Source organism: Leptonychotes weddellii, chromosome 2 (assembly GCF_054177405.1).
Source record: "Leptonychotes weddellii isolate Sample4059 chromosome 2, ASM5417740v2, whole genome shotgun sequence".
Lineage (NCBI taxonomy): Eukaryota > Metazoa > Chordata > Mammalia > Carnivora > Phocidae > Leptonychotes > Leptonychotes weddellii.
Genome location: NC_138370.1, coordinates 119451418 through 119464302, shown reverse-complemented (window position 1 = coordinate 119464302; position 12885 = coordinate 119451418). Strand labels below are relative to the sequence as shown.

General features: G+C 43.6%; 1 protein-coding gene across 1 annotated transcript in view; it reads left to right on the top strand.

Moving 5' to 3' along the window:
- Positions 1-1313: 1313 nt before the first annotated feature.
- BMP3 (bone morphogenetic protein 3) overlaps positions 1314-12885 on the top strand; it is a 28321-nt gene continuing 16749 nt past the window's right edge. Inside the window, exon 1 of the mRNA XM_006737420.2 lies at positions 1314-2810. Coding sequence (XP_006737483.1) covers positions 2486-2810 — 325 coding nt within the window. The 5' untranslated portion in view covers positions 1314-2485. The remainder of the gene's footprint in view (positions 2811-12885) is intronic.

Sequence of the window (12885 nt, the reverse complement as noted above, 5' to 3'; positions counted from 1 at the left end):
CAAATGTTGCCATAGAGATATACACTAAAGTGAAAGGAAGAGAAGTCTCAGTGATGGTGACAAAGGGGAGAAGGGCGAAATTTTGGCAATGCAGAGAGGGGCTGGTAGAGACCCAGGACTATATAAATTTAAAGGTCAGAGGGGACCACCAAAGCAGAAGATTTTTCTTCTCAATTTGGCATCTTTCGGGGCTGAATATAAAGATGTGAGGAACATTGGAGGCAGGCCTGGAAAGAGGAGGTAGCTCACAGAGCTGAAACAAAGCAGAAAGGAGAGGGGAAAGAACCAACGATTCACAAGGAAAAATCAGAGGGAGTTTCCAGGGCCTATTGAATTTGGCAATTGGGTCTTCATTATTAATCACAAAAGCTATTATGTTCTTTATGCCAAGCAAAGATCACACACATGATCCCATTTAGTCCTCACAACCACCCTAGAAGTATACATTATTATCTGCAGAACAGCTCTGGCAGTGGCTGGGGGCACAATCCAAACCACAAGGGGTTGGGAAGTGACAGAGTAGGGAGAATGTAGTCTGCCTTTGGGATAAATTTGGGATAAAAAGGGACTGAGCCCCTATAAAAGGCTAGTCAGGGTGCCAGTCATTTCAGCACTGCTTTCTAGTCTCATCCAAACAAAACTCTCAAAGAGATGTGTCCTTATTCTCCTTCGAAGAAAAAAAGTGGGATTTGGAAGCCCAAGGTGACCCCGGAGCCTAACTTCCTTTCAATGAGCTCCACTCTGCTCCCACAGAGGGGACAGATAGCTGCAACAGAGGGTCACTAAGGGCTTTACTGCACCAGGCCAGGCTCCCTGCTAAGAACATTTACATAACTGTCACATTGAAAAGTCAGTTTAAATGCTAATTTCATTATTATTAGTATGGGCCAGGAGTCAGACTCCCTGAACTTGGAGCTCAGTTGTGACATCCAGGAGTGTCCTTTTCCCTCAGTTTCCTCACCTGTAAAATGGGCTTCCTTGTGAAAATTCTTTAAAGATAATACAGGTGAGGGGCGCCTGGCTGGCTAGGTTGGTATAGCTTATAGCGCTTTATCTCGGGGTTGTGCGTTCGAGCCGCACCTTGGGGGTGAAGGTTGCTTTAAAAAAATACATGTGAAATATAAAGCACAAAGAGTGCTTAGGGCATGAGACGTGTGGGGTGAAATGTTAACTAATAGTTTAACCTCCATTTTACAGCCAAAAAATGAGAGAGTGAGTAAAGATCTCAGAATTAGCAACCCTAAGAGCTTGCTCTGGACTCCTGGATCTCCCAGAAGCCCTTGTGTTTCATCGCCACCCACCCTCCTGCAGAGAAACCCCTTAAAGGGGAATGAAGTGGTGGAGTGGGTGTTGTGGTGTGTTTGCTTGTTTCTTTGTTCTTAAGAAGGATTGACTCACACATATTTTTCTCCTGGGGGGAGATGCAAAGTGAAGATGCGGAAGAGAAGGAGCTGCGATGGGTGAGCCCTCGGAGAGACAGGAAGGGGTGGTAACCAGGCTCAGGTGCAGCCGGGTCGACAACTTAGATTCTAAGGAGAGACTCGGGCAAGGAAGCAAGGATGCTGTTCCCATCTTGATTTTGTCTGGTATCAGAGGAGAAAGAAACTAGGAGGACGTTTCTTTTCCTCTGTCCTCTTGAAGGCCGGGACACAACCAATATTCTTGACGGGATTAAAAAAAATACGCCGTCGCTCCTACCCTTTCTTCCTCGATCTTCTCCTTTCCCCCTCCTCTCCCAACCACCCCACCCCTACTTCCTCTTCTCTCTCTCCCCCTGCTGGTTTGCTGGTTACTTCCCCCTTCCCTTCTGTCTCGGCTATAGTAGGGTCCAGGCTGCCTGCGAGGGACAGGGCGAGATTGGCTGTGGGCTGTACAGATCAGCCAAAGAACGAAGTAGTCAGTCTCTCTCTCTCTCTCTCTCTCTCTCTCTCTCACACACACACACACACACACTCTCTCTCTCTCTCTCTCTCTCTCTCTCTCTCTCAAAACTCGGACCTGCAGCACCACTGCTGCTCCAAACCCTGGAAAAGGCAAGCGAGCGCCCTCCGGACCGCTGCGCGCACCCCGGCTCCGGCACTGCGCCCGACGCATAGCTAGTGCCTTTCCCGAGCGCGGCCGCTGCGGCCGGCTGTTCTGGAAGATAAAGAGGGGAGGGAGGACAGAGACAGATCCTGAAAACTCCCCGGCCACACACGCCGCGACTTAAGCTCTTTCTCGGCGTACAAGTGAGGACGGCGCCTGCAGCGCCCTGCCCTGCTGAGGTCCGCGCGGCGGCCGGGGCAGAGCCCACCTGCCGGTCTGCGAGCAGCCAGCGCAAAAAGTGCGGCTGGCCGGCGTCCTGCGCAAGCAGTGCCTGGGGCTCCCGGCGCCCTCGCCCCCCGCCGATTCGAAGTTCAACCCTCCGCTCTGTCGCGGGCCCCTCGCGGCCTCGGAGTGTCCCCCCGCCACGCGGGGAGCGGACGCGCGGCGCCGGGACCTCGCTATGGCTGGGGCGCGCAGGCTGCTCTATCTGTGGCTGGGCTGCTTCTGCGTGAGCCTGGCGCGGGGAGAGAGACTGCAGCCGGATTTGCCCGAGCTCCACAAGGCCGTGTCAGGCGACCGCACGGCAGGTGGTGACTCGGGCCCCGTGCTGCCGCCGCGCGACAAGGTGTCCGAGCACATGCTGCGGCTCTATGACAGGTACAGCGGCGGCGGCAAGGCCGAGGCGGAACGGACACCGGGGTCCTCTGAGCGGGGCTCGCGGCCCCTGCGCCCCCAGCCCCTGCGCGAAGGCAACACGGTTCGCAGCTTTCGAGCCGGAGCAGCAGGTGAGTGCCCGAGGCGCCCCCTTTCCGCGGTCCCGCCCCAGGTTTCTCCAGGGACACCCCCCACCCCCAGCTTCCTCGTCTGCCCTCCGCTCTCTAATGCTACCTAGAGACCTTCTCTCACCCTCTGCAGTTGCCCACCGAGCCCCCTCGGTCCCGTCACACCCCGCATTTTGCCGGCGAGTAACCCCAGTTTTAGAGCCCGAATTGAGAGCGAGATCTGGAGAGAAGAAGGGGGCCGAGCAACGGAGTAGGTCTGGAGGAACTGCCTGGAAAGGGGGAAGGGGCTACCCCCATGCCCAGCAGAGCCCTCCTTCGCTGGGTGTCTGGAGCACCCCAGGGGTACCTCATGCTGGTGTTTCTTAAGCCAGCCAGCGGAAATTCCCTTGGACTGGGCTTTAGCCATGTTTACCTAAAGGCAGATGTCATTTTATGCCAACCCTGAGGCACCAGAGGGAAAAGTCACACTTGAACGAGACGCCTTCCCCTCGCCTTTTAGACCGTGGCTCTCCAGACATTGCACCCCTCTTAACTCCCGTCCTCTGTGTTACTGTATTTGACACTTTCTATTTGATAGTCCCTTGGTGACAAACACACAAACTAAACCAGGAAGTCGGTGTTTCGATTATTTAAAACCCATCTGGGCAAATAGGGGTGTACCTATTCCACCCTGGGAGGAGCTGAGGCGGGGGACAGCGGTGGATGTAAACACCTCTTGGAATCTGCCGATGAAAATCTGCTCATCCCATTTTTCAACACACAGATCACTGCGGACTGAAATTCATGGCTTAACAAGGTTTCTCCTGTTCCCTGTGGTGAAGGAATAACTTATGCTAACAGCCTGCCTCCCTTGTGCTAACAGCTTGAGGGAAAGTTTCCCGGACACTGACTCGGTTTATATGCTTTGAAGACGCATCAGGCTTTTTTGTTCACTACATTCATGATAAAGGGAAATGTAACTGCAAAGCCTGTCTTCAGTGAACCGTTGAAAAATAGCCAACAATCTTCAAGTGGGGAGGCCTTGCCTCATGCTCTATCAATTCTGTCAGAATCACTAGAAAGAAATCTCGCAGAGCTTTGATATGTAGGACTCCTGGAAAAAAGGAAAACCAAAGCATCCATCAAGGAAAGCCCTAGGTTGACATTGTAAATACACTCTAGAGCTCGTAGGCATGATGACATTTACAATAAATGTGAATTATGCTTTCTAATGCAGAAATCTTTAGCTAGCATCTGAGCTGAACCAGATTTCACTTTCTTCTTAAAACCATGAGCATAATCTGTAAGGGGCTGCCGCCCTCTGCTAAGGAAACAGAAACCTGCTCTGGGTTATGCACAGTATGCCAGCCACTTGAGGAGGCTGTCCCGACAGCTGACCGCACCAGTGAATGCCCTGTTTATTTCCGTGCAACTCTGAGGGCAGAGCTCAAGGAAGCAGCAATGTGGGAGCCACAGGAATTGGAAAGAAGTTGGGTGGGCAAGGCAGGTGGCAGTAATGAAGATACTCAGATGACTCTTACCCTGATGGTCATTTTCTTGGTGATAGTCCTAGGGAAAAGCTAAAGCACCCAAGAGATGAATAGTATTTTTTGTATCAACAAGTTTCATTTTTAGTATGAATCACAAGGTTGGGAGGTGGAATGTCAGTTTGTTTCACTCACACCCATTGCCTGGTTGTTTGTATGTTTGTCTTAGGCTGAGTGAACCATGCGTGGGAGATGGATAAGGATTTGAGAAAGGCGGGCCCCATGTTCTTTGGGGCTTCAGCTCATTCTGTGCATTATAATTTCTAGTGTCCCTTATCAGCCTCACGGGTCTTATACCAGCAAATGATAAACTCTGATAGGGAGGCCAGAAGTTCCCTGGAAATGATGAATTGCAGCTTGAAGCATATATACAAGGCTGTGTGCCCTGATAAGAAAAGTAATCCCTTTAGCATCCTAGAGACTGTCTTAATGACTTATTCATCAAACATAGACACCGGTTTTTGTGGAAGCTTAAGTGTCATGTTACTGCATCGGACGGAGACTCCTGGAGAGGTGGTTCGTGTTGGACCCTTTCCAAGAGTGTTTAGTTACTAGCACACTCAAAAGACCTTATTATAAGGCAGGTCTGGCTCTAAGAAGGCACGACTTCAGGAAGGTGCTAAGGCTTTCCCGTGTGTCCCTCTCCTTTATCCGTATCAGCGTTTCCATAACACTCTTTGTCTTGTGACGTATGTTCCGATGTAGGTGAAAGATGCTGTCTGCTTTAATAAATCAGGTATGTTTTCTAGTCCATGGTGTTTAGGTTTCACAACATATGGGCTTCTCTGTAGCAATGATGTTACAAATGTTAGTGGACCATCAGGTGGTGTGCTGTATTTATATGGGATGGCTGCTGACCCGGCAGACTTTCCAAGTGCTTATTCGGGTTGAGTTATAGCCTTAGAGCCCTATTTGCTCCTTGGAACATACCTGATTAAAATTATTTATTGTTCTAAACCTAGAATATCTTTGGTTGAAATTTAGCTGCTGTGGTATCCCTCTGATTACTTTCTACTTAAACCATTACTTGATGGTGGGTGGCATTCATCCTAAATACACTTTCCGCTAACCCCTTTTCTCCTCCCTCCACGCTATGCAGTTGGTGTGCCAAAACCATAAGTTTGGAACACTCATAAGTCTTTTTGTGATGTGTGAGGGTTTACGTAAAGATAGGTTTTATCTTTCCCTTTGTAAAAGGTGATCTACAAAACTATCGACGACAGAGAAGTTTAGCTCTATAAAAATACACCACCTTGAAGAAAGACAAGAGGCCTATGAAATCAGCTTTTATTTTAATCTCAGTTTAAGTTGTCCTTGGCTACTACGTAATAAAAGAAGAGTATTTTACATGAGGTTTTCTCCTGGCCTGATCCTTGAAGATACATACTTTGTGTTCATTAGTTTCTCATCATTCCCATAGTCACTTACTCTTATTTTTCCTACTCATAAATTTAACTTCTTTAGGAAAAGTGATTAAAGCACACACGTTCTTACTAGGAAAGTATCATTATTTTAATTTATGACATATAACTACAAAAAGATTGTATTTCAGTGAAATTTGTCGCCTTTTCCTTAAAAACACACACACACACACACACACACAGACTTCATAGATAAAAGAAAATTGAGGTAATTGGGACCCCAAAGTGAATCTTGTCCTTCAATGAGGAAGGGTGAGTCTTTCCTATGATGAACAAAACTCTTTAAAAATAAAGGATTATCATTTGATGTGTTTCTGAAGGGCAAGGCGAAAATATAAGGCTTTGGGAAAGATAGAGTTAAGGGCAGAATGAGCATTCCTATAAAATACATGGGCCAGTGAGCGAACATCATTTTTGATGGGTTTAATGGCAAGGGAATATAATGACTTTATTAAAACATAGTTACCTTAAAATCTCTGGCACCTAGAAACTATGCTTGAAATTAACGAGTACCCAGGTAATCTAATGTTTTCATTCAAAGGACAATCATGCTTATGGAGAAGGGGAGCTGGGTGTGCGGCTGCTTTGAATTACACACTGCTTTGAATACATGATAACCCTTAATGAAGTTTTTACTGTAATAGGCAAGACAGCTTTACAATCTCTGACATTTAAAAATCCATAATACCGTGAATTCTTGATTTTCCATACTAATGGAAAAGAGAAAGAGAACGAGTTACATGAAAAAATTATTTAAATCTAGCTTTTTAGTATAGTTAGCCACACTCCAAGAGACCAAGAGACCATGAGGGTCAATGAAAAAAAATCCCCTAAATAGATAATTCACTCAGGAAATATTTATGCATTAAAAATATTTACATAATTAAAAATATATTAAGAGGGTAACATACACTTTATCTAAGCCGTGGAAGTTCATAAGCACTTGACTGATCCGGTTCAGATATCTCTAAAACTTAAATAGAGACATGAGTGTCAAATCTGCTCTCAGGTGTTTTGGAGTTCTACAAATTTGTATTTAGAAGAGGCTTTACAGAAAGCAAGCTCCACTCTCCTTATACGGGAGAAGAAATGGATGTCATGATGTATTTACCAGACAATTTTTCAAACATCCTGAGCTCATCTCAAAACCTATTATTTCTAACAGTCTAATTTTCGAGGAGAAAATTTTGTAGAAGGGGGTCTTTGGAAGATGTTAACAGGTGTTATGTAAAATTGGGTCCCATGTCAAATAGGTTTGGAAAAAATGATCATTTTTACTTGCTGTGGGAACTTTCAGGGCCTTTAAATGCTAGCGAGTCCCCCGAAGAGTGGATCATTTTCTCCCGAGAGAGCGTTTTAGGGAATTGTGGTTCTAAGATATCTGGTTGGGGAAATGCTGGTTCAGAGCCTTCCTAATTTCTCAGAAAAGAAGATATTCAAAATTCAAGTAAATATCACAACAGAAAACTGTCTTATTTCTCATTTCCCAATGAGTACCTATCTCAGGATGTTTACTTACATTGTTACTGTGTGGACTCAGGTCCAACTGGCACTGTACCACCTTCCTGCTTTCATGTTTTAAACTCCTCTGACTGCTATTGTAGAGTCTCTCTGTCATTAGATTTCCATTTTTCCTGTTTCTTTATGAATTCTTTGTCACTGTTTTCTTCTATAGGGTTAATATTAATTATTTCACAGCTAGTATTATGCTTTTAAAAGAAAAGCTGCTTTATTTGTGGAAACCTTCACTGGAGATCATACACATCACTTTGTTTTATCGCCATTAATATCTTGATGAAAGACACACTCAAGACAGCTATCAACTCCCTTCTATAATCACCGATGTTTGTTGTATTTATGAGACATAATAAAAACCGTACCTGTCAAAAAGCCTAGTGAAAATTATTGAGCAAGTTTGCGTACACTTTCTAGTCGCTACTCAGGATTTTTTTTTGCTACATCAGAACTTTCCTCCCCAAATTTGGAAGGTTTTCCCATCTATTCAATTTGTATATCCTAGTAATCAGTATCCCAATAACTTGATTTTGGTGGGAGTAGTGGAAATAAGTTTGGCATCATCACAAATAGTCTCAGCTTGAACTTTCCTATGCCAAGTTTCAATTCAGAGTGCATTGTTATGATTGTGTTACGAACCCATGAACACAGAATTATGTAATGGAAACACTGACATAGTATTAATCAAATGACACAAGTATACCAGGATAATATGTCCTTTGGACAGTAGTAAATGATGACAGTGTAACTGAAGAGCTCTCATCTAGGGAATATATTTAGAAATGCATAAGGTCGCTAGTCTTTTCACATGCTGGTAGTGGCTCTGTCCCAGCCTATTGGCACCTGAAGCAGTACTTCTGGGGACACAGTTTTCAGGGATGGTGTGTTTAAAGGCATAGATGTCTCTATTCATTTAAAACACCTATGCGCCTAAGTCATAGAGCCCACTGAGCATGGTGTGTTTATTGACTCCTTCACTGACGGACCTACCGTTAAGACCATCATTTCTTGGCAACAGAACCACAGTAAATGCAGTGCCTAGATTTTATTTGGGCACACTATGAATAAAATTTTTGGACAAACTGATGCTACCGTATTACCATCATCAGTTAAGTACTTCTTATTTTACTGAGTGAATTCTATTAAATATTCCTTTTATAAAATAAATGCATCTAATAGTTGTAGAAATGCAAGATCCTTTGTCTAATCCTCTGATTTTACAGTTAAAACAACTGAGACCCAGCATGATCTTATTTGCTTTTCCTTCAAAGGGTATTTTAAAATTAAAATTGTGCATGGAATTAAGCTAAAGACTATTTGAATTAAGTGTAACTGCTACACTTAGGCGTGGGTTAAGGAAAATGGTTTTCAAGTAAAGAAGAGATTCCTGGTATTTTAATTTTTCTATTACCTGAGGCTGAGTTAAGAGATCTAATGGCTAATCTTGGCTGAATTACTAACTAATAAACATATCTAATAGTGCTAGACTCAGTTTGTTCATCTATCAAATGATTAAGTCATACTACTGTGCCAGTCTCGAAGAAAGATGGTAAAACTCAACTGAGAAAATAAATGTGAAAATGCATTAAATGGTTAGAAGCTCTATATAAATGAGATATTCTCAGTATCTTAAAAGGTATCCCTCTCTAGCTTCCCACAAGCCTTAAACATACCTAAACTGTTGATCAAGTGCAATTGTTTGTAACACAAAGGATAATATTTCAGCAGCAATGTAAATATAAGGAGGTGATAGTCCTCTTGTAATACAATCTGTGATATCCCAAGCCCACATTCAAGAAGTTACTCTTTCTGTCCTGACTTTGGTGGCTGAATGGAGCAGAGTTGCACCTTTTTATAGCGATTTCTTGAGGTGAATTGTTCTAAAGTACAATCTCTGGATTAGCAGAATCAGCGTCACCAGGGAACTTGCTGGGGATTCTCCAGCCCACCCAAGACCATCTGAATTAAACTCTGGGGGCAGGACGCAGAAATCTCTGTTTTAACAAGCCATCAAGGTGATTCTGACGCATGTGGGAGATACACTTGTCAAGCTCATGTCCCTCAAGTTTTGAGGATCTTATAACCAGCGTCTGAAATTTAGGATTGACTAATGTGTAAATCTTGGTCTCATCTGGCACTTTTCGTGGGCCTTTCTGTGGACAGGTGGTTTATTAATTTATATAATGGTAAGCTTCTTTCACTGTAGAAGGTACACCACCATCTTTATGGCAGTTTCTTTCTCTGGAGTGGACTTCAAAGGAAGTTAATAAAGACTTCTTACCCTCCTTCCGTAGCTGCAGAGAGTTTGGGGCCTCACAGATTTGGTAGAAGGAGGATATGGGACAGAGATCTATAAAGCAAGTCTGAAGCACGAAGAGCCTATCTTATTTCATTCTTGTGTTCTGAGGACCTGGCGTAGTTTGCCACGTAGCAGGCACTCAGTAAATATTTCAGTTGAGCTGAATTAGATGTCCAGGGGACTAGATAAGAAGAGATAGTGGAAAAGCTATCAGCCAGCCAAAGGATCCTTTAAAAATAAACTTGCCATGAGTGAAGTTCCCATGAGGCATTTTACCATGTGTATGTTAGATCGCAGTGCTAGTCTACTCTATATACAACTGTTCTAATAATGCTTCTTTTCTGATGAACTGAAAGGAAACGCCATACAGTACCTCTACCCAAGAAGGGCTTCTGCTGACTTTGGGAAGTTGAAACAACTTGAAAGTCTTTTCACTTTGGTGTTAAGTGTGAAACATTTTTGAATCTGGTAAGTTTACACAGTTGTTCATTCAACAAATTTGACAGATATTTTTTAGGATATAAATACTCCAGGCTGTGCAAGTACTAGGAGCTCAAAGATTTATTGGGACATGGGTCTGCCCTCCGAGAGCTCACAGTCTAGGAATGCCCTTAGGCAGAGGCTAAGAGTAGATTAACTGATGACTGAACATGTTGCTATTCTAGAAAAACATACATTAAATCATCCCTGGCCACGTTTTACTTTGGACATAGAGAATGGTTGTTTTGAAATCCCATAAAACTCAGTTGTTTGACTGGCACTCTGCAAGAAAAACGAAATTCTGTGACTTTGCATTCTCATTTAGAAAGTCTCCATCTTGCCTTGCCTGAGAACTCAAGGTGGCTGAGAGACCCTGCCTTCTAGACTTGGTAATCCGCAAGCATTCAGCCAGTGACTCGGGGTGGACATGGCTCTTTCCTAGGCACCCCTGGCATTTCTCACAGCTGTACTTTGGAGAGAGAAGTAGGGGGAAAAAAAAAAAGTTGTCCCGAGTTACATATTTTCTCTATGACTAAAATGTTTTCCCTGCTTTCTGGGGATTTAACTAATCATCAAGATTTCATCTAGTCTATTTGTTTTAAAATCATACTTTACATAGAAAGCTTTCCATTGTGTGTTCTAATTCCCTTTGAAAACATTCTGTGTGGGCCAGCACGAAGGTGAACTTCCACTCAGCACTCCCTGGGCACCCCCTCAGCGGCTCGGGGCGGGAGCCAAATCCTTGTGACGGCACCACTGCGTCCTTGCTTTCATTAGGTGCAGGTGCTTTGTTTTCAGATGAAAACAGAAATACATCTTCTGCCTTAGCTATGAATCAAGCTCCTAAAAAAGTCTATACAGTTAATAGAAGAGCTGGGCTCCTCTCCGAAATCAGTGTTAACTCGCTGTGCCTCATTTTTGCATTTCTACAACGAACAGGTTCGACTCCTGTTTATTCATGAAAGCAGCATTTACTGAGCACGGCGCTAGAGTTAAGCCCTATGCTTGGGGCTGAAGAGTCCGATAAAGTTCCTATAGGATCTTCCTTAACGGAGTTTATGGTTTTAGGAAGGAGGAATAATATGATGAGAATCATATTAGAGGCAGGGCTCCAACTGAAAGAGTGCGTTGGCATGACAAACGTGCCTCAGGTGGGGCCTCCGCTTTGCCTTAAAAAAGTAAGTCTGGATTATCAAGGAGAACAGGCGGATGAAGACATCGCAGGGAGAAGCGGCGGCAGGTGCCCCATCCTGACAGGTGTGCAAAGAGAAGTGTAGTTTGAAACTCACCTGATGTCTGAAGCCTCTTTAAATTCACAGATCTTCTGACTCTAGAAAACTCAAAATAAGATGATAATGCCAATGGCAAAACCTAACTAGGCTGCCGTTGAGGTATTCCCAGCAAGGAAAATCCAAGCGTGTGCTAGTGCCAGCGAACAGTAAGAAAACAGCACCACCTATTGGTAGTTATATTTTAGCATCAAAACATTTCCTTAGGAAGAGCTGAAAATAAAGCCTGGCGCAGTTCCTTGCAAGGGATCTGAGAGTTTACCTAGTGCATCTCTCCTACCCTCCATAAAGACATCCTCCCGTAATCCTCTTGAATTAGGACTATCTTAGGTTTGCCCAGTCCCCCAGACGGGTCTCACTATCATACCAGACACTTAGAAAGTAATTCTTTACACATATCGGTCTGGATTCTGCCTCTGTTCAACTATCACTTTTAGACCTCAGTCTCGTCTCTGACGCTGGAAAGAAAAACCCTGTGATCCCTCTTCAGCCCCCCAAGTATTTGTCAACAATTTTCATGTCATCGGTAAACCATTTTTTTTCTTCCTTCAGGCCATGTATTCTCCATTTATTCAATTCAAACTTGTAAGACATAGTTTCCAGATCCTTCAACATGTTGGTTACTACTCTCTCTTGTATCAATGAACTGGTTAAAATGAGGGCACCCAGAATGAAGCATGCAACTGTAGATGTAATCCGATTGGTGTGGCGGTTAATATCTCCTAGTACCTGAAGACTACAAACAGCCTGATAATGCATAAGCGATTGTTTTTTAACCTGATAAAACCCACCATTGTTTTTATATTATTATTATGTCAGTTTGTTCTTATTAATCAGAAGGCATACTTCAGTTTTCTAATTCAATAATTCCAAATAGGTAAGTATCAGAATATTTCAGAAGAAAAAAAAAAAGTGAGCACGATAGCATTTTTTGTGCACCCATATTGGAACATATAAACATATATATCTTTGTAGATAAAAGAAGAGAGAAGCCTACTGCAAACTCCTGTTCTTACGTATGTGAAGACTCTCATTTGAAAAGTTAAATTAATTCTAAAAATCTATCAAATAAAAAGCATGAGAGTAATTGAATAGATATTATTACTTATTTCTACTTGCAGGGAGGTATCGATCTCCTTATTTAGTCCTCTGTACTCATTTGCTCAACTGCTCGCAACTCCCTTATTCCTGTTTTCATCCTTGTAAATACTAAGTGTTGAGTCCTTTGGGGGGAAAGAGCATTAACTTGCACAAAAATTAAATATTTGAAGGTGGAAGAAGGCAAAAATACAATACGGGTTAGAGAAGTCAAGAAATGTTTTTGCGAAATGGTTGCGACTTCTAGCTTATTGTTAAAACAGAGCGGGAGGGGAGGTCATCCAGAACAGCCCGGATAACGCGCTCCCTGGTCTGGGTAGAAATGGCAGAGGGTCAAGTGCTGGGCATAATACAGGACCTCGAGTTAGGAGCTAACTGTGAGTTGGCCATTGCTTTTCTGAATTTAGGCAGCTTAGATGTCTGCTAGGATTAGATTAATTTAGGACAATT